A 26,346-nucleotide genomic window follows, 5' to 3' on the forward strand; every position below is an offset into this window, starting at 1 on the left:
TTTGAACATGCATGCATGATGGACCGTGGTCCTGGTCCACCGCACTCGATCGCACAGGCTCCGGCGGGTCGGGGATACTACTACGATGGATCGGAGAGTTAGTGACGACTGACGAGTGAGGCAGCAGCAGCTAGCTGCATCATGATCGAGTGATCCCAGGGCGACCACCGTCCTGGTCGCGACCAAGGCCTTGTTTAGTTCCAAAATATTTTGCAAAATCGACACTGTAGCTTTTTCGTTTGTATTTGACAAATATTATCCAATCATAGACTAACTACATTCAAAAGATTCGTCTCGTCAATTTCGACCAAACTGTGCAATTAGTTTATATTTTTATCTATATTTAATACTTCATGCATGTGTCTAAAGATTCGATGTGACGGAGAATCTGAAAAATTTTGCAAAATTTTTTGGGAACTAAACAAGGCCCAAAGTAGGAAGGCGACTAGCCGACTAGGATCCCAATTTCCCCAGCCAACGTTCGTGGCGCACCCTCCTCTGCATGCATCACTCGTCTAGCTAGCTAGCTAGCTAGTATATTTTTTTTTCATTTCTTTGAATCTTCCTGTTTTGTTCTTGCAGTGACACTGACACATACGTACTAGGCAAGAACTGCCCATCTCTATATATTCAGTTCAGATTCAGATTTGAACCACGTGGCCCGAAAACAAACAAACAAAAAAAAAATCTCGGAGCCGCAGTCCCCTGAATCCAAGCAAGCACCTCGTGTAGTCGTCGTAGCAGAATGTCCAGGTGTAGACCGTGTTACATCACCTGATGCCACTGCCAGGAACGGAAAGGCGAAACGTGCGTATACATGAGAGAGCTGAAAGGAAACCCACCCGGAGCCAAACATGGGGTCCGGCCATTCGGTTGCCAGCCAAAACCGACGACGTCCGTGACGAACAAAGGGTCACGCGATCCGGCCGTGCGCCCCCCATGGCTCCATGGCGGATACGCGACCGAGGAGATGGCATTCGTTCAGCCTACCTGCTTATCCGGCGGGCGGCCGGGCATGCGCGCGCAGAATTTGCACTGAATTACTGGAGCAGTAGTACTCTGGTTTTCACCAAAAAAAAAAAAAAGCTTACTACTACATACTCTGGCCATGGCCGGTTTTTGTGTTGCTACTTTTAGCTACTGATTGCTCGCTGCTAAAGTTTGTGGGCTTTGTGTAAGATGCCACTAGCTCTTCACCGTATCTCTCCTTTGTGACTCTGTGTGTGTGTGTGGAATTCGGCCGTTGCTGCTCTATATATATCGGCGCCCGGCCCGCACACAGACAGCTCCAGCAGACGCCAGCTGATCGATCGTAAAAAGCAACGTCGTTGCCCCCAACTAATCCGACGCTTAGCCAAGCATTCGTTCTTCGTCGTCCCGTTGCGTGCTTGCTCTCTGCTCGTTCGGGTCGGTCGAGATCATGGAGTGGAGGGACAGCTTCTTGGACCTGGTGCTCATCCCGCTCAGCCTGCTCCTCCCCATGGCGTACCACGCCTGGCTGTGGCGCGAGGTCCGCCTCCGCCCGCTGCGCACGGCCGTCGGCATCAACGCCGCCGCGCGCCGCGTCTGGGCCATCGCCATGATGAAGGTATATATATATATATATATATATATATATATATATATATATATATATATATATATATATATACACGCGCGCGCGCGCTACGTCACGTCACCCACGCGCGGCGCATTGTTTGTGAATTTTTTTTTGTTCTTTCATAGTTGGCTCTGACGCTAGCTCTCGCGTGTGTGTGCCGGCCGGCCGGGGGATGATGCGTGCGTGTTCTTTAATTTGCAGGACAACGCCAAGAACGCGGTGACGGTGGTGCAGTCGGTGCGGAACGTGATCATGGGGTCGACGCTGATGGCGACGACGGCGATCCTCTTCTGCACGGGCGTGGCGGCGGTGCTGAGCAGCACCTACACCATCAAGAAGCCGCTGAGCGACGCCGTGTTCGGCGCGCACGGCGAGTACATGATGGCGCTCAAGTACGTGGCGCTCATGCTGCTCTTCCTCTTCGCCTTCCTCTGCCACTCCCTCGCCATCTGCTTCCTCAACCAGGCCAGCTTCCTCATCAACACCTCCGGCTGCCACTTCGCCGCCGGCGCCGACGACTCCGACTCCGACGCCTCCTCCTCCTCCCTCCCCGCCGCCGGCGGCCTCCCGCTGCCGCCCACCAGGGACTACATCGGCGACGTCCTGGAGCGCGGCTTCACGCTCAACCTCGTCGGCAACAGGCTCTTCTACGCCGGCGTGCCCCTCCTGCTCTGGATCTTCGGCCCGCTCCTCGCCTTCCTGTCGTCCATGGTCATGGTCCCCATACTCTACAGCCTCGACGTCGTCAATCTCAGGGGCCACAGCGGCTGCGTCGTCGTCAGCGGCAAATCTGCCGAGATGAACGGGAGCGACTGCACGCATGTCGTCTGAATCAAATCGATCTCGTCCAAGCAAGCATAAGCATGTCGTCGGAAGCTGCCGGCGGACTTGTCCTGAACAAACCATGCATGTGACCTGTATATTTGATTCAGTTGAGACTGTTGCCGCGCGCGCAAGGGTCTGTGATGTGAAGTCGTTTATTTGTCGGGCTAGCCGTCGTAGCTGATGATGTACTAGGAAAACAAACCTTTGGTTGCATGGATCGATGACATGGAACCCATACACATACCCATGCGGTGCCGGTTCGGTTGCTTTGCCTTTGCTGCTCCTGGTGCTCGACAAGTTGACAGAAGCTAAGTGTGTGGTGTGCCACTACAACACATATTCCTAGTTGGCTTTATCACTTCCTATCCCTTTGTCTGGTTTATCTTGACATTTTTTTTGGCCATGGCGGTTGAAGCAGCGGAAAGACAGCATGTGTTGGTGGCTGTTAGCATGCGCAATGTAGAATTGTACAATGTCAGTGAGTGCATGTCAGCTGTCGTGTATCAGGGCTGTCGTCCATTACCATGCGCAGCGTCAACACGCAGGCACATACCAGGACAAGGCTTTTTAAAAAAGAAAAGAAAATATACTCCCTCAATCCTAAGATAAATGCACATCTCACACTTCGAAGAATGAAACAAATTTAAATTTTGACTAGATTTATAAAAAAAATAGTATTAACATTTATATCTGTAAATATGATTAGTATAAAAATATATGATATGATTAATTTAATGACAATATAGATTTGGCCAAACTTAAGTTTGTTTGAATCCTTAAAGTGCAAGATGTACGTTTATTTTGGGACGAAAAGAGTATTGTCGTAAGGAAAATTACAAAATATAGCTCTGATCTAGGAAATCTTATGAATAGCTTACTCTCTCCGTCAGAAAACAAATAACTTCAAATATTTAAAATTTATCTACAAAAATTAACATTATACAAAACACATGGAGCTAATCATAGGTGCATGTAAACGATAAATGCCAGATCTAAGATATATTCTTCGAAAAAGGAAAAGAGATGAGGATCCATGTCATTTAGCAGCATCCTTGATCTACCTGAAATTTTACAGAAAGTTGTTTATTTTGGGATAGAGTAACGATCGTACTCGGGCCGGACAACTTTGCGAAATCTTATGGAACTATGAAATTGCTGAAGTCATATGCCCGCAGTACAATCATAATTTTTAGCGTTGTATAAGAAAACAACATTTGCTTTTGCAAATAAACGTGGCAATTTCTTAATGGAACTGTTTCCATCGGCAAGCAAAAACTCGAAGTCATTCTACCACTGTATGACTTTAGCCACACTTTTATGACACTCGATGAGGTAGACTTCTACCACTTTTATGGCCCCCGTGGGAGATGCTGAGGCAGTGAGGCTGAAGCCAGACTTGCTGATTTTTTCTGACAGACTCAGATGACAGCAATGGTGAGGATTAATGGTGCATCTTGTTCGCTTGAACTTATTAGCCAAATCTGTCAGCCATTCAGCAGTGTTTTTCTCTCACAACAAATCAACCAACAGTACTTTTTATCATGGCTTATGAGACATCACCACTAGAGGCAACGAGAACCCCATGGAGACAGACTCAGACGCGAGGGCCAAGAGCCTCGGCCGTAATTTGGCTGCACACCGCACACAAGCTATAACCATTCCATTTTAAGGACACCACCAGACATGTTCAAATGCTAATCTGCGTTCTTGCTACGAAGGTGTTATTTACAAATATGTACATTGCAAAATTGGCTTGCGCTTCAACAAGCAGTATGATTGCTCTATTTGTCTGTATGCTCCCTTTTTGCTCGCATCCAAACGGATGAAAATGGGAAAGAAAATGACGTAAGAAACAATTTACAGCTGTCCAAAAAATTCCAGTACTTGGAAAAATCAGTTGCTACTGTATGGATGGAGGGCTCCTTGGGGGCACTGGATGTTTGTCAGTTGCTACACATATAGCTCCCAGATAACAGGCAGCTAGCTTTCCTCTACTATATTGCTTTGGAATATGGAAACTCATAATCCAAGCACCATTGCTACCAAAATTGCTTCACAAAAGGTGCCATACCCACGAGATTAGCCACCTGATTACAATTTCAGATAAGTGTGTTAGCTTCAGAATAGCATATCAAAACAATTGAAGTAAATCCAAACACAAATACGAAGAGATGGAAACTTAGTACCAATACAAAGCTTCATTTAAGCAACAAAAAATCAGGCAACTAGCATACTGAAGTAAAAAATCCATGTGCAGCCTTCAACTATACTAAAGACATGCACATAAAGCACAAACATCGATAAACAACTTTTGAAGTCTTGCACTGACTAGCAAAAAAGACATAAAACTAGTTATGTTTTATCCATAGCAAAAAGTTAATGTATCATGAAACTTGCCTTTGCTGGAGTCTTCTCATTTCTGTTTCTTAGTATGACGAGTTGAGGAAGGTTTCATTGATGGTATAAGAGCTGAAGAAAGCAAAGTGTTGACATCCTCACGCTGTCGTTTCCTTTCTGCAACCAAATCTTTTTGACCATTTAACTTACTGGATCGGCTTTTCTTGAGTTCTGGCACATGGCTACTTGCTTCATCAAAATGAGATGGACGTGCAAGACCCACTTGAGTTAAATTCCCAGGTCTTGGTAGCTCAGAAAACTTCCTAGCTCCTCTGGCCTTATTAGCTTTCTTCATATCAGGGTCCGTTGGTGGATAAGCACCATCATTCTTTTTCGCTGGATCCAAAATTGCATGATTTGAATTATCACATCTAGGTTTCTCAGAAACCCTCCTTGCTCCTTTTGCCTCTTGTATCAACTTCTGCAGATCAGGATCTGCTGGTGGAGAAACATCTTTCTTGCTGTTTTCGCTGGTACTCTTTTTATTATGTGTCCTCACCTTTGAATTCTGAAACAACTCTTGGTCAGTTGAAGCTTTATTAGTTTCCTTACAAAGATTCTGCTCCACAGGTATATTCAATTCTGTCTTCCTTGTGACACAAGAGCCCTCATCACCTCGTTTAACCAAGCCTTTAGAAAGTTCCAGATGTTTATCATTATGCACAGCCAAATTTTTACCAACCATTTGTTTTCTGATAACAGAATCCTGATCCATGTTTTCTTGCATTGAACACTTGGTGACTCTCATATTACCACTATGCTTCTGTGACTTGTCTTCACTAGATCTCATAACGGACTCTTGAGCTCTAGGAATCTTTTGGTCCCATGATGATGTCCCTTTTGATTGTTCTTTTGATAGACTTTCTTTTTCTTCATTCCTTATAGCATGCGCTGGTTGCTCCTGGAGTTGACCATCAATTCTCTTTGAGCTCATCAAAGCAGCTTTTTTGTTATCCTTCTGCTTAAGATGACTAGTGTGATATCTATGAGTATCTCTGGAATGAGGTTGGCCCTTTTCAAACATCGAACCATATGGTCGTTTAATTGAGACAAACAGATTCCTTTCTTCAGCATCACGTACTAAGGAATCCCAGTGTGAATTAATCCGTAAAGTTCTTGCATTTCCAACAATCCATAGAGAAATCCTGGCACGTGTTAGTGCCACATTCATACGTCTAACATCTGCAACAAACCCAATGCTGCGTGCTTCACCAGTGTGATGCCTATCACCTGAAGAATTTGAGGCTCTAACAGTTGACAACAGCAAGATATCAACTTCACGACCTTGAAATCCATCCACAGTGTTTATTTCCATCTCAGAAACAATCTCAGGCCCAAAAGAGGAAGTGAACTTTGAACGCAGTAAAGAGAGCTGGCTTCTATACGGAGTAATGACCCCTATTTTCCTAGAGGCAAACTCCAATGGATATCTGTTCACAAAGAAAGTATCGAGCCTTAGATTCCTGCACAATAGTAAACATGAGCAGGTAGAGAGACAATACCCTCACCTGTTCTTCAGAAATGACAATATTTCAAGAGCTGCGTCAGCTTCAAACTCGTTACAGAGTGACTGTGTAGCAGCATTTCTTCCACAATGTTCACGACCGTCAGCAATATCAAAAAACATGTATGGACCAAGACACTTATGAACATGAAATGAAGCCGATTTATCTGCCACCTCAGCACCATCAAGCAGTTTATTTTCGTAGAAATGTAAAGATGGAAATCTGCTAATCTCTGGATGCATGCGATACTGCAGACAGGTCAAAAGAAATAATCAGCTAGGAATTAGCATTAAAGTTTACTGCTATTTCACATTTTGCATACATATCTAGCAATAGCAAATCAATAAATAAAGAAAAAATTTGAGAAAATAAGGGTCTAGCTGTGCAAATTCATGATAAAGAGAAATTTGAATATTGTTACTCCATTTAATCATGTCGTCAAGGTTGTTACTGTTCAGTATTAAGATCATTACGATTGCACAAAGCTATTCATGCACTAGAATCCGATCATATAGCACAAAACAGAAGACAGCATAAACTGTTTGGATGGCCCAGCAATAGAAGGCCTTATCAGTAAAGAATATAAGGAAACTGAAAAGGCCGCAGCCCTTCCTCAGGAATCCCCTGAGGAGCAAGGCATGCCAATCATGCAGAGGTGATACACAAATCTAAGCTGTGTTATAGAAAGAAACATAATGCAATAATAAACAACCTGTTTGGTGAGCATAATCACTGGATAACCAGCTCTTTGTAGGCGTTCAAACATGCTGCACTCATAAAGAAACTTGCTAGCCAATCCAGACATCACAGTAGCAGGTAGTTGCTTTGGATCACCAACCTTCAAAAGGAACATTTTTTAGTAAATAAGTGCAAAATCTCTATATCTTCAGTGTAATTCAAAATAGATGTATCGCCAAAAAGTATAAAGTAACACAATACCATAATACATTTAGTTCCTCTTGATTTCAGAACCTGAAGGGGAATTAGGGTTGCAGGCTCAAGGGCCTACAGAGAGGAAATCAAGACAAACTTATGTTAGAAAAATAGAGGTAGAACAAAACAGAACCCAGTAAGTGCTAAGAAAATACCTGTGCAGCTTCATCAATTACAACAACATCAAACAGAGCATGCTCCGAAAAAGTACCATATTTATTAGATGAAGCAGTTTCCGAGCAAACTCCATAAATGTCACCTCCACACCCACTAAGTGTAGTCACAATTATTTCTGCCTCTCCAAGAATCGACTTCCGTACCTTGTGCTTTAGAAACTTGTTTTCATCAGCTATTTTCTTTTCACGAGCATGAGCAGCGGCAAGTTCTGCAGAAACTAGCCTTTTCTGTGCATACAAAAAGTTAAGCTTTCCACCAAGTGCTTCATCAGAAACTTCATCTACCTCATCTTCATCAGGTACAGGAGAACCATCTTCACTTTTATCGGACTCAATTAGTTTTCGCCTTGATTCATAATATCTAATTCTGTCCACGACCTTCTCCAATTTAGACCTAAGTGAACTAGAGGATTCAGCATCAGATGATTTTTTGCCATCATTATTAATCTTCAACTGATCTGATAATCTTTGCTCAACAAGTGTGTCAATGAAGAAAGGCAATGAATTAGAATGGACTGTCTTTGCATTACCAACCCTCACTATGTAAGGCTTATACAGCTTTCCATCAACACCGTACAATCCCTCACTGAGCCTTGACACAAGCTCATCAACTGCAGCATTTGACTGCGCACAAACTAAAGCCCTTCCTTTCGCAAACCGCTCTGTCGCTCGAGGACATTCTTTCTGAGAATCCTTTTCAAGTTGTTTAGCAATGGCTGCATCCTGCCAAGCTCTAGTTACTGCAGTAGATTGGCTAATCTTTGCTCTTGGCTTGGTAAAATCAGTACTACCCACGTACTCATTTCTCTGTGACTTGTAAGGGCCACCTGCATGTAAAGATAGCAATGCACTTACAATTGCTACGATTGTTCTTGTTTTACCTGTACCTGTAGAAAAAGCGAGTACAAATATTTACACTTCTTACACATGGTGGTTAGAGTTACACAAAATTGCACATAAACATCATGGAAGGACAAACCTGGAGGGCCCTGAATAAGGGACAGATCAAAATTTGCTTTAGAGCTTGTTGACCCAATGGCAATGCTTACAGCTTGGAGCTGGCTATCATTGTATGATGACTCTAATGTTTTCCTCATAGGGTGTGCAAGTCGATCAAGGTACACTTTTCCAGATTTATGATGGCTTGCAGCACAAGAAACAGGATTCAAGATTGCCGGAAGCACTGGGATATCATGTAACGACGACAGAGCACTGAATTCACGAATTTGGGGGGTCATGCTCATAACCCGATTCAAGAACCACTTACTTCTTTCAACAAGAAGTCGTTTCACTTTATTTAGACGTGCATTGTCACTAGAAAGGAAGAACTTCATCACAAAAATCAATGCCTTATTTTTGTCACTCTCACGCCGGTCCACCTGAAAGAATAGAAAAATATTTGACAACACTTAAAGAGTATATTTCATTGGACTGGCAAACAATTATGGGAACAACCGTACCTTCCCAAGCACATGGACTTGCTGTCCTTGGTTCTTCAGTGGATCTTTCGTGAGTAGTACTAAATCATTCTCTGAGCAACCTCTGAATTTGATTGACTGGCTATGCTCAGGGCGGGCACGGACAATAAGGAAATCATCAACTCTTTCAACTGAGAGGATAGATATGCTTCCACACATCATGTCATCAGGAGGGGTCTCAACATAAGCATTTTGCAACTGAGCCTTGAACTCTTCTAGAACTAATGGCTGGAAAATCTCAACATATTGAGCTGGTGAATCAAAACATACCGGAACTTCTTTTAAAGCGGGTTTTTTTACTATCTCAGAAGAAGATAACCCAACAACAGCGAAGTAGTCCATTTCCAATATGTTTCTAAACCAGCTACCCAGTTTAGGTGGTTGAAGTCGCCGAGTAGTTGTAACCCTGCTGCCAGAACCTGGTTTTCTTCCAACAGGCACTGGAAGCTGAACAACTTGTCTCTTAGGAACTAATATACTAGGCTTTCTTGAAAGAATCTGTGGCCTTCGGTAATTATCAAGTGCATGGTCTAAAGGATCATCTTCATCATCAGATATATCCCTGAAGATAGATTTAAATTTTTCTGTATCTGACAACAATTTAGGACGCAGTTGTTGAGAAGCGCCAGCAACAGATGATTTAACCACTTTAGATGAAGTGGAATTATTTTTTGTGTTCATTGGCAGCCTCGGTTTTTCCATTCCAAGTAACCCTTTTGTGGCAGCAATGTTGTCCCTACTATCTGTTGACACAGGTTTAGAAGAGGCACTAATATTACTAACAGGATGGCATATCTGTGGTTCTAAAGGTACGTGTCTATCATCGTTCAGTGTTATTTGTTCAAGAGGTGTAGCCTCTTTCAACATATCAGAAGCAGTGGATGCATCATTCTCAATAACTGATGACAAAACCTCCTCACTGGACACATCAGGTGCCAGTAAATTATCCTCACTGTCTGAAAGGAGAATTATTTCCTGAACATCTGGTGAATGGGAGGACTTTGTGCTTTCAACATCCACAAAACTTTCCATGCCAGAATGTCTCTCCTGAACTGGAGAGGGAACACTAACAATTGGTTCTTTGAACATTAACCTTCCCCTTTCAGTTTTTGTGGCAGCCTCCTTGGACAGTACAAGTTTAAGATTTGAAACTCTCTCTTCAAGTTCTTTGATATTGACTGCATCTGCATCTGAAAAAAGGCAAAAGTGTTACAATTTTTTTTCTTTTTGAAACTTTAAACAGATTCAAAGATTTGAGCATTCTTTATATCTCTAACCATGTGAAATGATATTGTCAAGATCTTCAATGTAGCATTGAATGGTACCGCTATGTGAACATTTTAGTTCTTTCAATAAAGAGAGCATGCACTGTTTCCAATGTCTGATAATCACAAGGAGAGATGATTTTCCCCAGTGAACCAAGTGAATAAACCATGAAATATCCATAGGATCCTGAAACACTGTCATCGTACTGCAAGATTGGGTACGGCAATTTGTGTTGATCCTCTCATAGACCAAAGGAAGCAACTCAAGCAAACGAACACAAGATATCTGAAACAAAAGTTAGATATGAAGGTATAATAGGTGGAAATAACAACATGAACAATGTTGTTAAACTTCATAAGAAACACAGCTAGAGATTTACCTGACACTGTTTGAGACCTATTAGCTCCTTTCCTTCTCTTAGGCATGTGGAAATAAAAGGCCAGAGAGTTGCAGAAAGCAACGTGCAGAACTTCTCCCAGTTAGTAATATCCACAGCATGTTCTGGTGGACTAGCTAGGATACTTGAAGAGGGTTGTCGCAAGAAACCCCCTTCTGAAGGTTTTGCTGGCTGTGCATTTTGAGGCCTTTGAACGACAACCTCCTTAAGTAGTTTGCATATGACAAAAAACAAGTGATGAAGACTATGAAAATCTGCCAAAACTGATCTTCTTCCCACCTGGATATTCCAAAGAAGAAGATAATATTATCATTAACTATTTCCTACTCAAGGAGGGAAAAAGGATACAGCTGAATGAATAGGTAAGTGAAAAAACATGTTCTCCTTGATCCTCAAATTGAATAGCACTACTGCCCTTTAGAACTAAGAGCATCTCCAAGAGTTCCTAAGAATTTCTTCCCAAAACCATAGAGTTTTCCAAGTCACCAAAAAGTATAGGGAGGAGTAAATAAGATCATCTCCAACAGTTTCCAATAATTCACTTCTAAAATATAGAAGACAATTTTACATCAGGAATCTCATACTATTTCTAAATTATCCTAACCACTTTTATATATTCTTTCTCTCTCGTACATTTGCATCAGCAACCTTTTCCTACTCTTTATTCTTTTCCCTCCCTTCCACCTCTAGATTGGCCGAAAGACACGCGCCTTTGGATAGTGGCAGGAGGGGATACGCGCGTCAGGCAATCTGCGGAATATCCGTGTGTTCGATGATTTTTTTTTCCAAGTGCCAAAAGACTGGGAGGTGGGATTGGGAACTGGAGATGGGTTTTTTCCATTCTTGCCAAAAATCCTGGATTGGGATGCTTTATTGGGAACTCTCGGAGATGCTCTAAGAGATACCATAATTCCCATCCCAAAACTGTTTGTACAAAAATCAGACTTAGTGGTATCAGTATGTGTGTACTCAGGGTTCTTTAATACAATGAAACACAGCTCTCCTACGTGTTCAAGAAAAACAGATTTTAAATATGACCAAATAGTTTCTGGTGGTATTCCTCCAGTAACTGCAAGAAACAGACAGTCTAACACCAACCAAGCGAATTTCAAACTTGGATTCATGCTTCAATTCCAAAGTCCAAAATGATGATAAATGCCAGAGACAAGGAGAGTCTAAAATTTTACCAGTTGGACTACATATCTTAGACCCAGAAAAACAGCAGTGAGTGAAGATGCACTCGAGCACAGAAATTGAAGCCCAGAAGTCAAACCCCGTGCTTGGGATACATGTTCCAAGATAGCTCTCCCAACTTGACGCACATGCTATAATAAGTAGAGTAATGAGTAATACTGAGCAGTTAGATGCAATGAGTAGGATTATAAAACATAATGGAAGTAACCTTACCTCGTTATTATCAACTAGCACCAATATCAAACTTTCTCCCATCATTGGTTCCCAAGTCCACTGCTTTTGGAGCCCACGTTGTTCAATTTGTGTCATGACGTGAATGGCTAACCTAAAAGATATTAATTTCAAAGTATGACATTCTGGTAGAAATACTTAGGACTTAAGGTATGAAATCAGTAAATGATATGCCAAATTGCCAATGCAAGATATCAATATAGCATTTGAAAAAAAACTAAATAGATCGAATCAGATGAAAGATGTAGATTTAATAAAATAGAACCAACCTTTTAAATATTCTCAGTAAGAGAGTGCAAAACTGTGACACCTTGACAGCATTAATACAATCCTTCCCACCACCACCATCATCAGCACCATTTGGAACTTGCCATGTAAATGTTGAGGAAACTTCTCCAGCATGTGATGATAACCAAGCATTCACAGGCACTGACCACTCTGTAGCTAATCCAGGCTCTAAAATAGAAATATGAGATAACCCCCAAAGGACTGCTTTTGAAAATGCTATGGGTAGCTTAGAGGGTTCCAACTGAACCATTGTAAGATACCACAACAAAGGCACGCATTTCCAATCCTTGCATTCCCGACTTGCCAACTTGTTCAGAACATTGAAGTCGTTCCAACAACTTTGAGACTTCTCTTCAGCATCATGCGAGAAAGGTAACTCATCGTCGTCATCAGCAAACATGACAGAATTGCTTACATTGACCTTTTGAACAGCTCCATACTTCAATTTATAGTAAATCAAAGCAGAAGCATCAGAAATTATGATAATATAGATGAGAACAAGTGCAGGTTGCCGCAATGAATCATGTAAGGATGTATCCTCTATCGAACTGATCAAAGATGGGCCCCTATTAAAAAAATAAAGATCATAAGATGCCTGAAAACAATAGATTAATGAAGTAAAACTCAAAGGAGAAAACGTGCTCAGGCACGTTGTCCAAAAAAAATCAGAAAATGACAATCCAGAAGCAGCACAAACATTAGTTTGTTTGAAATAAACTAACAAATATTAATCCACTATATTATTCAGCTTAATGAATTGCCTAGTCGGAAATATGTGTGAGCAGTCACAGTCAGTAAGAGATAGACAGAGAATAGTTTGGGTTGGATGAGGTTATTTCACTCACGTGGCTCATCAAATTAAAATCAGTAAACTGGAAGAAAAAACACCTAGCTCAGATGACAATTCAACTCATGAACAACCAATGTAAACCACTTGACAGTTGACACACACCTGGTTACATGTGTGTAGTGTTGCAAACCCTGCTCAACCTGTAAACCCAGGCCCATTTTATAATCCTACTTCCCATATGGCCAATCTACATGCTAACTAAGATTAGTTCAGAGTGAAAACAGTTTGACAGCACATGTCCTAGGGCACCATACTATTTTCATACTGATTAATTTAGAAACAAGGCAGCTGAATAAGAAATTTAAAATTAAAGATAAGGAACAATGTTAACCAATAATGTAGCACTTAACAAAAGCATGCATGGCATCACAAAAACATAACAATCCAAGAAACATTAAAAGCATATCTGCTATGAGATACTATGTGGGCAACAAATCAGTGGTTTCCTCTCTGCTTCTATTAAATAGCATCATCATGAACTATTACAGATGACCTCAATACATCATAATGAGCAATCAAATACATAAACTATTGTCAGAATAAGCATCCGTGCTCATTACCACATATGGGCGCATTCTGAAGGTGGGCATGGAGGACTCATTGTGTAGCCTCTTTGTACAATAAGAAGTGCAATCTGGAAGGTAAAGAGAATTAGGAAGAAAAAAACGTCACTAACACCAACCAATAACAGTGTATGATTTTTGCAACATCAGTAAATGAAATGAGAACCAACATACAATTTCAAAAACATAAACAAAATCCTTTGGTAGCTTGGTTAGCTGTTTTCCCACTAAACAGTGGTTTAAACCTCCTGTGACAGAATTTATTAAAGGATGGTTTACTTTAAAACACCAAGATACTTCAACCACTTCATCACCAAATGTACCAAAACTCAATGATCCTGAATAGTGTGTTATTAAGATGGCAAGTTGACAAGGTCAATCATGATTAATTTGTTCCAAAGATCATGCTATTGCATACATCTTCTGAAACAAAAGGAAATCACCACACAAAAGTGTGTATGTTGCCATTGTGGATGACCTTTCAAACTAACACAAGAGGTATGTCCTAGAAAGGTGGCACTCAATAGCCAGAAAAGAAAATGAGGGAATACAGGAAACAAAATTGTGAGGGGATTTAAATGGAAACTCAAATAACTTGAAGGCAAAAAAACACCAAGCTAACCTTAGTTGCAGTTTTTCTCATTAGAGCACTGAAATTATTACTCCGGGTAACTTGATGAAGAAGAAAATACAAAATGTTCCTCCTTTGCTTTTCATGTTCACCGTCTTGTAGCGCTTCAAGTGACTGCATACAGATAACTAATCTGTCATATTTACATAAATGTTTCCCAGATTGAGGACAGTCAAGTAAAGGAATAAGAAACATGCCTGAAGAAATGGGAGGAAAAGATCAAAAATTTCTTTGTGACTTTTCTCATTGCGTGTATGAAAACAGTGACCCAATAATGTGTTCCGCATAACACTAGGTGATAGTGTTGTTCTCAGCCAAAGCTTGCAACCTACAACAAGCGAATGTAAATCTTGCAACAGTGCAAGCATCGCAGGTCCAAAGAAACTCAGCACACTTACCAAGCATTTCAAATGAAGCCTTGAGGCAGCTTACAGCACACGACAAATCAGATGTGTCATCGCTGACATGGTTAAGTACAATATTCAGGAATGGGTACTTTTCCAGAACTCCATCTTCAAAAGCTGGAGCCTCAAGAAATCCAAGGCTGAAACAACCAAGTCAACAAATTAACAGGCATGATGTTTATAGAATACATATGCAGTGAGCCATGTTTTAAACTTACATACAGTGATTTAAATCCAAGCCATATGTCAGCTCTTTTGAGCTGCACCCTTGGTCTCGAATGTTCTGAAGTAGATGGAAGAACTTCCGCTTCCAAAAAGGTAATATACTTCTGTAATAAAGGTTGCAATGGCTCCAAATCAACTGCTCTCCTGCAAATTATTGTGAACATATTTACATGTGATGACTTTATGTTAGAATTAGCTTGCGCCTTCCCTATTGGGCTGGCTGTTGGCCTCCTCAGGCCCATGTACTCTGCTATATATATGTGTGTATCCCCCTGTAATCAATTCAATTAATCTAATACAGTTGGCCAGTTCGGCCTTCATGGTATCAATCGCCTGATCGGGTCCTGTGCGACCCCTTCACGCGCTTCCGCTCCCTTCGTGTGCCGCGCCCCCTCCTCGGGCTGCGCCCGACTCCTCGCGCGCCGCGAAACTCATCGCCGCGCGCAGCCTCCCTCGCGCGCGCTGCCTCCTTCTCCCTGCTCCGCCGCCCTCCATGGCTTCTTCCCTCTCACCCGCCTCCTCTGGAGATGCTGCTGCCTCTGCGGCTCAGCGTCGCGATGAAGCCCTCGCCGCGGCCAAGATCCTGGAAGAAGAAGCCGCCTCCGTCCACACCGATAACGTCGAGCGCCGCCAGCAACTTCAGGAGGAAATTAACCTCCTCAAGACCGCTGCCGCTGCCCAGGAGCGCGTTCGCACCGCCGCTGCCGCCCTCGCTGCGGAGCGTGCACAGGCGGACGCTCTGGAGCAGCAGGCAGCGGCCCTCCGCGAGCGTCTTCGCGCCGAGGCTCTCCGGAACGATGACGACCGCTCCGTCTACTCCGAAACTGAAGCTGTCGCCCACCTGCACCGCCAAGCTGCTGCAGTGCAGAACATCCGCAACCTGGTGCCCATCGTCCTTGACATCCAGTCCTCCAACTATTCCAAGTGGCGCGAATACCTCCTCCTCACCCTTGGCCGGTATGCCCTGAAGGACCATGTCCTTAGCGACAACCCTCCGCTCGATGACTCGGCCTGGGCGCGCATGGATTATGTGGTCCTCTCATGGCTGTTCAACAGCATCTCTCCGGACCTCCTGGACATCGTCCACGAACATGGCGGCACCACTGCTCGGGCTGCCTGGCTCGGGATCGAGCAGCAGTTCCTAAACAACCGTGAGTCTCGGGCTCTGCTCCTTGATGCGGAGTTCCGCAACCTCACTCAAGGGGCGCTCTCCGTCGACGAGTACTGCCGCAAGATGAAGAGCAAGGCTGACGCCCTCGCTGATCTTGGCGAACCTGTCAACGACCGCACCCTGGTGTTGAATGTCTTGCGGGGCCTCAACGAGCGTTTTCAATTCATGGCTCAGCTCGTCACACGCCAGCGCCCGTTCCCCTCCTTCGGCGACGTCCATGCTGATCTTCGCTTGGCTGAGCTCAACATGGCCCCGCCCTCGGCGCCTCCTTCTGCTCTCGTCGCTTCCTCGACTAGCAGGCCACCTACCTCCTCAACAGCACCCGCTCGCACTCCCCCAGGCCATCCCTTCCCTGGGGGCACCTCCTCTGGTGGTGGTCGTGGCCGGCGCCGCCGCGGTGGGCGTGGCCAAGGTGGTTCCCAGGGCGCCCAGGACGGCCAGAACAGTTCGCACGGCGGCTCCCAGTGGCCGTCCCTCTTCAACCCATGGACAGGCTCCATCCAAATGTGGCCTGGTGGCCCTCGCGCTCCTTCTCCACGTCCCGGTTTTCCGCAGCACCACCAGCAGGCCCACATGGCCGGTCTGCACCAACAGCAGGCCCTCATGGCTGGGCTTCATCACCCTGCCATGGCGCCACTTCCTCTGCAACATGCTGCTCCCCCCCCAGCAGGCCTTGGTATGCAGCAGCCCCCTGTTTGGAGCCCTGGGATCCGCAGTCCCTTGCTAACGCGTTCAGCACGGTGACTCTCACCCCTCCGTGCAACTCCGACTGGGTTGTTGACTCTGGAGCCACCTCCCATATCGCCTCCAGTCCTGGTATGGTCACTCCCTCATCCTCTTCTGTTTTTCCCTCCTCCATTGTTGTTGGCAACGGCGCCACTCTTCCTGTAGTTGGCACTGGTTACTCGACCCTCCCGGGTCCCTTTCGCCTCAACAATGTTCTTACTTGCTCCTCTATGTGGATGACATTGTCCTAACAGCATCCTCACAACAGCTCCTCCACCGTGTTATTGAGGCTCTGAAAAAGGCATTTGCTATGAAGGATCTTGGTCCACTTCATCACTTCCTCGGCATGCACGTTGAGCAGCAGGGCAACTCCCTCTTTCTCTCTCAACGGCAGTACACTTTGGACATCATCACCCGCAATGGCATGAGTGATTGCAAGCCTTGTTCCACCCCGGTCGACACTTGTGCCAAGGTCTCTGCCTCTGATGGCCCCTCTGTTACACATCCTACAGCATACCGCAGCCTCGCAGGGGCTCTCCAGTACTTGACCTTCACCAGGCCAGACATTGCATATGCCGTCCAGCAAATCTGCCTCCACATGCACGACCCTCGAGAAAGTCATCTCACTGCTGCCAAAAGGATCCTCCGCTACCTCAAGGGCACCTTGGACTATGGCCTGGTCATTCCGAGGTCATCTCCGTCACAGCTCACTGTCTACACCGACGCTGACTGGGCTGGCTGTCCAGACACCCGCCGTTCTACCTCGGGCTATGCAGTCTTCCTCAGCAGCAGCCTCGTCTCCTGGTCATCCAAGCGGCAGCCCACCGTCTCCCGCTCCAGTGCGGAGGCTGAATATCGTGCAGTTGCAAATGGCGTTGCTGAAGCTACCTGGCTACATCAACTCCTCCAGGAACTTCATCACCCCATGTCATCAGCCTGCCTCGTCTATTGCGACAATGTCAGCGCCGTCTACCTCTCCACCAACCCCGTACAACACCAGCGTACCAAACACGTGGAGATCGATCTCCACTTCGTACGGGAACGCGTTGCCATTGGGGCTGTTCGGGTCCTCCATGTCCCCACCACATCCCAATTTGCTGACGTCTTCACCAAGGGTCTTCCTTCATCCGTCTTCACTGATTTTCGCTCCAGTCTGAACGTCCAGCCAGCTACCGTTCTGACTGCGGGGGGGTGTTAGAATTAGCTTGCGCCTTCCCTATTGGGCTGGCTGTTGGCCTCCTCAGGCCCATGTACTCTGCTATATATATGTGTGTATCCCCCTGTAATCAATTCAATTAATCTAATACAGTTGGCCAGTTCGGCCTTCACTTTATACTTAAACTGGGCCTGGTTGACAAAACACAACATGTTAATCCCAACTAAGTTGAAACAAGACTCAACATGCCTATGCCGAAACATCATTAGAGCAATTGCTCATAGAGTTAAATAGTGAGTTGTATACACTATACAGCAATAGTTTCATTGAATATAAGGCTGTTAATTAATTGGATTCTTCAAAGGATGGCTTGGTGTGGATAGAGAAGCAGGAAAAGATGGGAGAATGATTTTCGGTTATAATATGGAAAGGGAGTATTGAAAGCAGAGGAAAGAAGCATTTGTGCAACAGCAATATTACCAAGAGTTGAGGAACAACTAAATAGATGAAACAACTGAGGTGGTTTTAACAAATTTATGAGTATCCTAAAAATTGTGCATGAGTTCAAAGTCAGGGAAAATAGAGAATACATGCATAAATAAATGCAACGCCATAAGCTTTCTATAGATGAAAAATAAACTGATTTGCTCTTGCTATCATGACCATTTAGGGCAGGGGCGGATGTATATATGGCCATGTGGGTGCGTCCACACCCAGGAAAAAATTGAAAACAAGTTATAGCTATCAGATTTCTACCCTATTTGCACCCCCCCCCCCCCACACACACACACACCCACATGCACACGACACACAAAACCCAAATGTTTGCACCCACAGCCCAGGTCAGCCAATGGAGAAAGTTTAAACAACCGAGCAACTCCCCAGCAAGCACTAGGCAGCCTACGCACAAAATAAATCCACGCACAATCAACTTGTCCCTGACACTCAGACGCCTTGCCCCTGACGCATGCCTTCTCCTTCCTAGCCTCTTGCATCGCAGGAGGAAACTTCGGTGGTCGTCAGCCGCCGCTGGCTGCACCGCTCACGTGGCACTATTGTCTAAGTGATCAACGCGTAGGAGATGAGGCATCCAAGCAATCTCTTTTACTCATCACCGATCACAAGACAAATCAATAAGAAATTTCAAAGATTCTCTTAACTCTTTCAATTTCCATCAATCTAAGCATCCAATTTGCTTTCAGTTTTATGGTTCTTGGTTGTTTGTCTTTGTCCTTGTCCAGATTCTATGGTTAGGTTGATAGGTTTTTTATTATTTGTATGACACTCTCTTCGTCCCAAAATAAATAACTTTCCAAGATTAAAAATTTAACAAAAAAAAAGTTCTACAAAAAATGAGACACAATTTAGGAGATATCCTTCAAGAAAGGAAGGAGATGAGGGTATATGTGTCTTTTGTCAGCATCCTTAATTTATCTTAAAATTTCTAGAAAGTTATTTGTTTCGGGATGGAGGAAGTATTTCATAATTTGTATATTCTTGCTGCCGCTGGGATACAGATGGAGAGAGTTTTCAAAAGAAAAGCACGATACTGGGTTAGTGCAAGAAATCATTCTATAAAATCTTTTCTTAAAACTAAATGATTGAGTATCTTGTGGTCGAGGATTGCATTTTTCCAATATTGATAATCTATTGTTTCTAGTTGTAGCATCCCCTAACTCTACTCTGGTAAATGGTAAGCACAATTACCACTATTTTATTATTAATAATGTACACTAATATGCTTGTTTTCAATATTTTATAATGTTAACCTTGCCCATAGTACTATTAAATCACACTGTTCCTTTGACATTTACCAGCATGGCCACCCTCCATATTTCTCTAGCTCCGCCCCTGATTTAGGGTCACTACCACTTAAGGACATGACAATATATATTCCATAGGTATTAATACTTCAAGTATGAAGTGCAAGTGCTAATAAACAATATGGTTGACAAAAAACAGAAACTATCAACACGGTTAACAGATCCTAGTGCAATTTCACCACCCGGCCACCCTGCCTAACTAAATCCCAAATTGCACAATTGAGTAGATGAATATTCCTATCTAGTACATCCTTCAGAAATGTCTAGTAAGTTTCTTGGCTTAAGATGGACAGGCAAGTGGAAAGTGCATTACCTCAGTTTCCCCATTGATCGAGCTAATCGAAGCCCAATAGCCCGAGCTTTACAACTTTTGAAGAAAAGTAGGGCATAGACACCCTAGATTTGAAAGTTTTAAAAACATTGTAAGATACAGGTGGAGAATCTTAACAGTACTATTTGAGCAATAGACTAAAATAATGGTGAGAAATATGTATCATGAACGGCTTGATTATTCAGAACATATCCATGTTTTAAGGCTCCAATACTCAACTTAGACATTGTTAGCTGCGCTTTGAGCAGGGTCAAGGGAAAAAGTTAGCTTACAGGGTATTGCTGATTAGTTGAAAGGCTCACTTCATACGTCTCATCAATTTTTTCAATGAACATCTGAAACTGATTAGCCAATGATTGGTCATCTAATAGAACAGGATACATCAAAACCTGCAAATATGAAGGAAAGAGTATGTTATGATTGTTACCGTACTTAAGAAACTGTGGGAGTGGTTTTAAATATCTCAAAGAACGAAAAAGGAAACAAGAGTCTGTAATGGTTACTTGTTTTAAAAATAAAAGGACCAGGTTCATCGGCAGCAGTACACAACAAAAGAAAAGGGAAAAAAGCTGTCATTTACTGCCCATTAACACAGTACAGCATATGCACAGGCTAATTATGCGTCCTATGTGTCGTAAATATAGCAATTGCATTTGATTAATTTGTTGGAATATATATGCAACCAATGGGTGTCAATCTTCACCTAATAACAAAAACAAAATCAGCTGCACAGATTATGCAATGATGGTAAGCAAATAATTGACAGTTTATCTTTATGTACTCTATGCAGGTGTTGTGACCTATTACTACTCCCTACATTTCTTTTTATTGGGCGTATTATAGGATTTGAAAATCCTTTAAAAATATACTTGGACCATCTGTTAATTTTATGAAATATCATCAATTGCTACAAATAAATGTTGTGTTAAAAGATCTGTGTAACATCGATACATTTATACAGCTTTTGTACACTAAACATGCCTATAGTTTCACTAACTGTTAGTCCTTTTCAATCCCAATGGTACCTCAAGTTATAAATCATTGTTCATGCTCATACTTCTCAAGAAAAAAGGTCAGTAGAAGAAATCCATGTTTTACAAGAGGAAACCGATTTTTTTTACAGCAAAAACTGTGGGGGAGATCCCCACAGTTTTAGAAATTTTGTTGCAAAAAGAGAAACTGAAAAGGCATCACATGAATGGAGCATACTTCGAACATTATGCTAACAACTTCTGCACCATGGCATGAAGGGTCATATTCCTTGAGCTGAATCTTTGTGTTGATCTGAATAAGATGTCCTGTTACCCTCTCTTCATCAAGAAGCCGCAATAATTTCAGAAGGGGATCAACAGTATCTGACTGATATTCGGTATCGAAAAATCCTTGTGCCTGGTGGTGTTCACATACACATTGTGTGCAAATGCCCATTTCTCGGGAAACTCTTCTCCATAATATTCGAAGAGATGAGTTCTCATCTTCATCGTCGAAGAAGCCATGGAATGTCTCCAAGAAGGGGCTCATTATATCAGCATATCCACACCAAATATGATCTTCTTTTGGTAAATTTATCAGAAAGGTATAGCAATGTGAAAACCTGCAGGTGATTAGACAAACATGAATGTAAAATATCTCATCTCAATGGGATAACAAGGGGAAATAAGAGGGAGCATCACAAAACTAGAATCTAAATGCTTTTGTTGTTCCGACACAAGTCAAATTCAGATAGATGTCTTTTATTCGCAGCCACAAATTACATCAGCTTTCACCCACAGGGACGGTCTTTCACATGCAGGTCGAGTGTTTTTTTTTAAAAAAAAAAAAGAAGTTTCTATATTTTTTTTCAAAAAAAAAATCCTTACTGTAAATATTGTGTCGAATGGTCTACTTTTGAGCACATTACAAATGTCAAACTATGTCTGCAATGACCGTTTAATAAAAAGTTAGGCTTCACAAAATCTAATTCCTATCAACTATGTCCCCAAGCCAAACGCAACATAAAAATACTGCCACTATATATCCAACAGCATGGATTCTGTTACAACAATGATTGCATTCATGACATTAATAGAACCTGAAATCTGCAAGTAATGTGAGAAGAAAGAGAGAAGCCATAGGCACATACTTAAGAATGGGGACGGTGCTCCAAATGGATACCCGCGGTTCTTCTCTATGAACTAAATGTCTATTTAGTTCATTTAGTTACAGAGAAGAACCGCGAGTATCCATTTGGAGGGCCACCCCCATCCTTACACATACTACATTCGCGTTGCACTATTCCAACTTCCCAAAGCAAACCTCGAGCTTATTAAGGTCCAGCAAGCTGCTCGAATCACAATCTCAGTGCAATCCTAAACCCACGACGACAACCCTAAACCCGCGGCCGATTACGCGTCGTACCAACCGCCACGCCACCTTAAGATTAAGAGCGACGCGAAGCGGGGGGGACGATGAGGGGGAGACTAAGACGGCCTCAGCCACGCTTACCACTCCTCCTTGGCGCGGATGAGTCGGCGGTGCTTGGCGGCGGACGGCTCGCCTCCGTCATCGGCGTCCTCGTCCTCCTGGATCCCGCGCCATCGCTCGGCCAGGTCGAGCCGCCGCGCCGCCGCCATCGCCGCGGACGGCGGCGGTCCGTGATCGGCGCCGGCCCGGCGGGGGTTCTAGGGTTCCGGCGAGGCGGCGAGCGCGCGCGCGCGATAGATACGGGAATGCGAGAGCGCCGGAGTGCAGTTTCGGAACGGAAGGATTTGCGGAAGGTATCTGCCGGGCGAAGTTATAGGCAGTGGCGGCCTCTTGCTCGGAACCGCCCCTCCGTGCCCGCCAGTTTGGGGAAGTACGACGAGCGTTCTCGCGCCTGGCGCTGTTGCCGAATTAGTGTTACTGTTTTTTTTTCCCTTTTCTCGTGTGTTATTAAGGGCACTCACAATACAGACTCTATCATAGAGTCTAAAGTTATTTATTACCTCGAACAATGTGGATTTAGAGTCTAAATAAGACTTGGAGTCTTATTTTTTTACCTATTTCTTCGATAAATATGCTGCCACATCAGCAAAATACCATAAATAATATGTAATTAAGTGTCTTGGACTCTGTAATAGAGTCTTGCATTGTGAGTGGCCTAATGTCTTGGTTTGTGAGTAAGGTTTGTAATGTTAAGCGCACACACAAGGCATCATATATAGCGTCAGGAAAATACCGAACTTATTAGGGATGCATGATGATATGGTTCACCTAGCTAGGAAACCTAATGCACGGGCCTTAGGTTGTGTTTGAATCCATTTACCATAAACTTCAGTATTGTTATGGTATTCGGATCTATGGTAAAAGTTTAGTCCTCTATTCTACAACGATTGATTTGCCTCTCATTTAATTAAGCCATGCACATGCACGGCGATGGAAAAGCCACCATAAATGCATCACTGGGCATCCGGTTTGTGGTCTGCGACACCATCGGCCATATCATATTGTCCTGGTCGAGGACAAGAGTCGATGTTGCCGTCGGTCAAGGAAAAGGAAGCCATTGCGCCGGTTGCAGAAGGGTGCACCGCTGCTGCCAGTGGAGTAGGTCAAGTGCCACCATGGGGATGTCGCGTGTTGCCGATCAGGGAAGAGGTGGTTGCGCATAGATCTGTTGTAGATAGGTCGCTTCGCCAATGGGGAAAAAAGGGTGTCACCGCCGCTATGCACTAACCGGGGACGAAGAGGGCGCGAGGGAGGATACGAGAAGGAGGTCGTTGTACGCTGTCCAGGGTGCGTTGGGCGCCTACAATGTAGATCTACTAGGACCTGCTGCCAATGGTGAGGAATAGAAGCCTGCCATCGATGGTGAGGAGGAGGACACATAGGAGGATATGGGCGTCGTCACTGGTGGTGAGGAGGAGGGTGTGGAGAGGAGATGGGCGCAGAGGGGCAGGGGCCAAAGGGCATTAGGAGGGTGGGGGTATGGGATGTCCAGCTCCCCCCTAAGACTTTTTAACCTAATTTTGGGCCTCTTGGGGAGCAAATGGACTACTCTTTAGATTTATAGATTTGCTCATTTTTAGCCCACTTGGATCCTCATGACAAAAGAAGGTTAAAAGTACAGGACTAAAGTTTTGTCATAGGATCTAAACAGGGCCTTAACCTAGACCTCGTCCAATACCGCATAAATAAATAATAGACAAAATACATGATATTGTTTCACTGGTCACATTTGATTGTCACATTTATCATCCACTCTATATATATTCGCTTAGCAATAGGCCATAGCACTGCAACACTAGGAGGTGTGTGCGCCTCTTTCATATATACTCGTGTTGATCTAGGTGGAGGCTCAAAGCCATGGAGGCATGGACGTTGTCAAAGGTTACAAAAGATGAAGTGAATCTTATTTTGAGAGAAAGTAGGAGGAGATGGAGCTTGGAAGGGAGTGGATGCCTATTATGCTTGTTTCTATGGAGAATAGAGGAAGAAGATGAGAGGTGAAAGGCATGTTGGTTGCAGGAGGCCATGAGCAAGGGCTAAGGAAGAAGAAGATGGTGTTTATGCAAATATTGGTAATGGCATAAATAATTTAGTTTTTTGCATGGGTCCTATCTTAAATTCCACCATATGTCTTATACAAAGTAACACGTTATAGCCACGTCACGTATCCCTTAGGTTTGTTTGTTTCTCTGCATGATGGTAGCTTTGACTGAGTGTCGTTGCTCTAAGTCGTCTAGGTGATGGCAACCACCAAAACTAACAAAAAAATCCTCAGTCAACATGATCTTTAGTGCCACAAGATGCTATCACAAAGCTAATGCACTAAGATCCCTCCAAGCACTCCAAATATGCAACCACAAGCAAGCAAATAAGAGTAGAGGCGCTTGTTGAGCTCTAACATATGTATATATCAGCAAGAGAGTCCAAAAAGTTCTAACTTGCTTAGTCACACACTCTATTTATAAACCTATTCAAGGAACTAGTCATTACCAACTTGGTGGGTTGAGAATGACACCCTATAGAAGATCTCTGGTTGATCACTAGAGTTCCCTCAACTAGACAACGACCACTGGCATTGTCAAAACTAATCATCACTATGCTTGAAGCTCTGGTGCTAGGTCTCCGGGGAGATAATTGAACATTTTCATTGAGCGTTAAATTCCAACCGTGCCAAAACACCCCCTCTGTAACTAGGCCCTAGTGCGAAGCTCCGACGGGGTCATCTGAGAGCTCTAATACCCTATTTAAACTTTTCCATGTGTGTGCCTATCAGAACCAAACTCTGTTGCTCACCTCTCTGATGGCACCAGAATGCAAGGCTTGCTCAATTGAAAAACTAAATGGCTTAGGTAGTGATCTAAGCTCCTTCACTGATGCCACACTGTGATCAACTAGAGGACTAACATAACACTAATCTTATATCATGACAAGATTCTATAGTTTTGTTTTGAGGAAACATGGTTATTTGCAAAATAGAGAAGTAACATTAATAAGCTTTGATATCAGCTGACAAAGTTATTGGCCTGATCTTCTAGTAGACATGGTTGATTTTATTAGTGAACTCAATATTCACAATATGGGTTTCTAATCAAGTATGTTTTGAATCCCTACAACCGTTATAACAATGCTCTGTTGTTTATCGACCATGCACAACACGATTGAACTTGCCAGAAGGCTTTTCCTCCATACAAATCAAAGATCACTAGCAAGAACATAAGAACATGCAATAAAGTTTGCAAAAATGAATGAATTATATGGGATACAAATGTTGAAGTTCTAAATTTGAATGGACGAATTGACGTGGTTGAATATAACAGTAATAAGGGCCTTGATTCATAGTAATTAGACTCGACATCATAAGTACTATGAAGAATTTTCGTTTCATGATGGAAAACTAGAGCTCAATAAAATTCCACTTCAAAACTACTGATATCAAAGTGTATAATAATAACATATAGTTGTGGCTATTGAGGAGACGAAAGCCAAAGGGTGGATGTCCTAAGGCACCCTTGGGCATGCTCTACCTGGTTCGGTCACACTCAATGAGGTACAGGGTCCCAAGGATGGATGATTACAAAGGCAAAAACTTGATAATAGATGACGTAACACCTAACCCTAATAGAAACAACATGTCATGATAATTGCAATACCTTACTAACATTATAAAAAGTAGGCTAGATTCGTGGACCATCAAGTACTCACGGATCCCAATC

The 26,346-nt window shown here is 43.4% G+C and overlaps 2 protein-coding genes across 2 annotated transcripts; one reads left to right on the forward strand and one right to left on the reverse strand.

Annotated features, from left to right (window-relative positions):
- On the forward strand, window positions 1,271-2,790 carry LOC8055886. Its single transcript, XM_002460420.2, has 2 exons — window positions 1,271-1,588; window positions 1,802-2,790. Exons 1-2 carry the CDS (start codon window positions 1,421-1,423, stop codon window positions 2,429-2,431), a joined length of 798 nt encoding a protein of 265 aa, XP_002460465.1. The 5' UTR covers window positions 1,271-1,420; the 3' UTR covers window positions 2,432-2,790.
- LOC8055887 lies at window positions 3,639-23,040 on the reverse strand. Its single transcript, XM_002462555.2, has 22 exons — window positions 22,655-23,040; window positions 21,380-21,764; window positions 20,443-20,559; window positions 20,153-20,235; window positions 14,961-15,107; window positions 14,733-14,878; window positions 14,532-14,662; window positions 14,326-14,448; window positions 13,701-13,774; window positions 12,272-12,856; window positions 11,985-12,096; window positions 11,765-11,902; window positions 10,560-10,856; window positions 10,192-10,465; window positions 8,897-10,104; window positions 8,416-8,815; window positions 7,416-8,323; window positions 7,267-7,332; window positions 7,040-7,165; window positions 6,331-6,575; window positions 4,823-6,252; window positions 3,639-4,512 (listed from the first exon to the last, which is right to left on the reverse strand). Exons 1-21 carry the CDS (start codon window positions 22,780-22,782, stop codon window positions 4,839-4,841), a joined length of 7,107 nt encoding a protein of 2,368 aa, XP_002462600.2. The 5' UTR covers window positions 22,783-23,040; the 3' UTR covers window positions 3,639-4,512; window positions 4,823-4,838.

This window comes from Sorghum bicolor, chromosome 2 (genome assembly GCF_000003195.3).
Source record: "Sorghum bicolor cultivar BTx623 chromosome 2, Sorghum_bicolor_NCBIv3, whole genome shotgun sequence".
Taxonomy (NCBI): domain Eukaryota; kingdom Viridiplantae; phylum Streptophyta; class Magnoliopsida; order Poales; family Poaceae; genus Sorghum; species Sorghum bicolor.

What these genes read in the sequence shown, in the direction of transcription:
- LOC8055886 (XM_002460420.2), top strand. Translation starts at nt 1,421, where the DNA reads ATGGAGTGGAGGGACAGCTTCTTGGACCTGGTGCTCATCCCGCTCAGC. An exon ending in GGGCCATCGCCATGATGAAG is followed by an intron (nt 1,589 to 1,801) that starts GTATATATATAT and finishes TTTAATTTGCAG; the next exon opens with GACAACGCCAAGAACGCGGT.
- LOC8055887 (XM_002462555.2), bottom strand. Translation starts at nt 22,782, where the DNA reads ATGGCGGCGGCGCGGCGGCTCGACCTGGCCGAGCGATGGCGCGGGATC. An exon ending in TTACTGAGAATATTTAAAAG is followed by an intron (nt 12,097 to 12,271) that starts GTTGGTTCTATT and finishes AATATCTTTTAG; the next exon opens with GTTAGCCATTCACGTCATGA. An exon ending in CCTTATTCAGGGCCCTCCAG is followed by an intron (nt 8,324 to 8,415) that starts GTTTGTCCTTCC and finishes CTTTTTCTACAG; the next exon opens with GTACAGGTAAAACAAGAACA.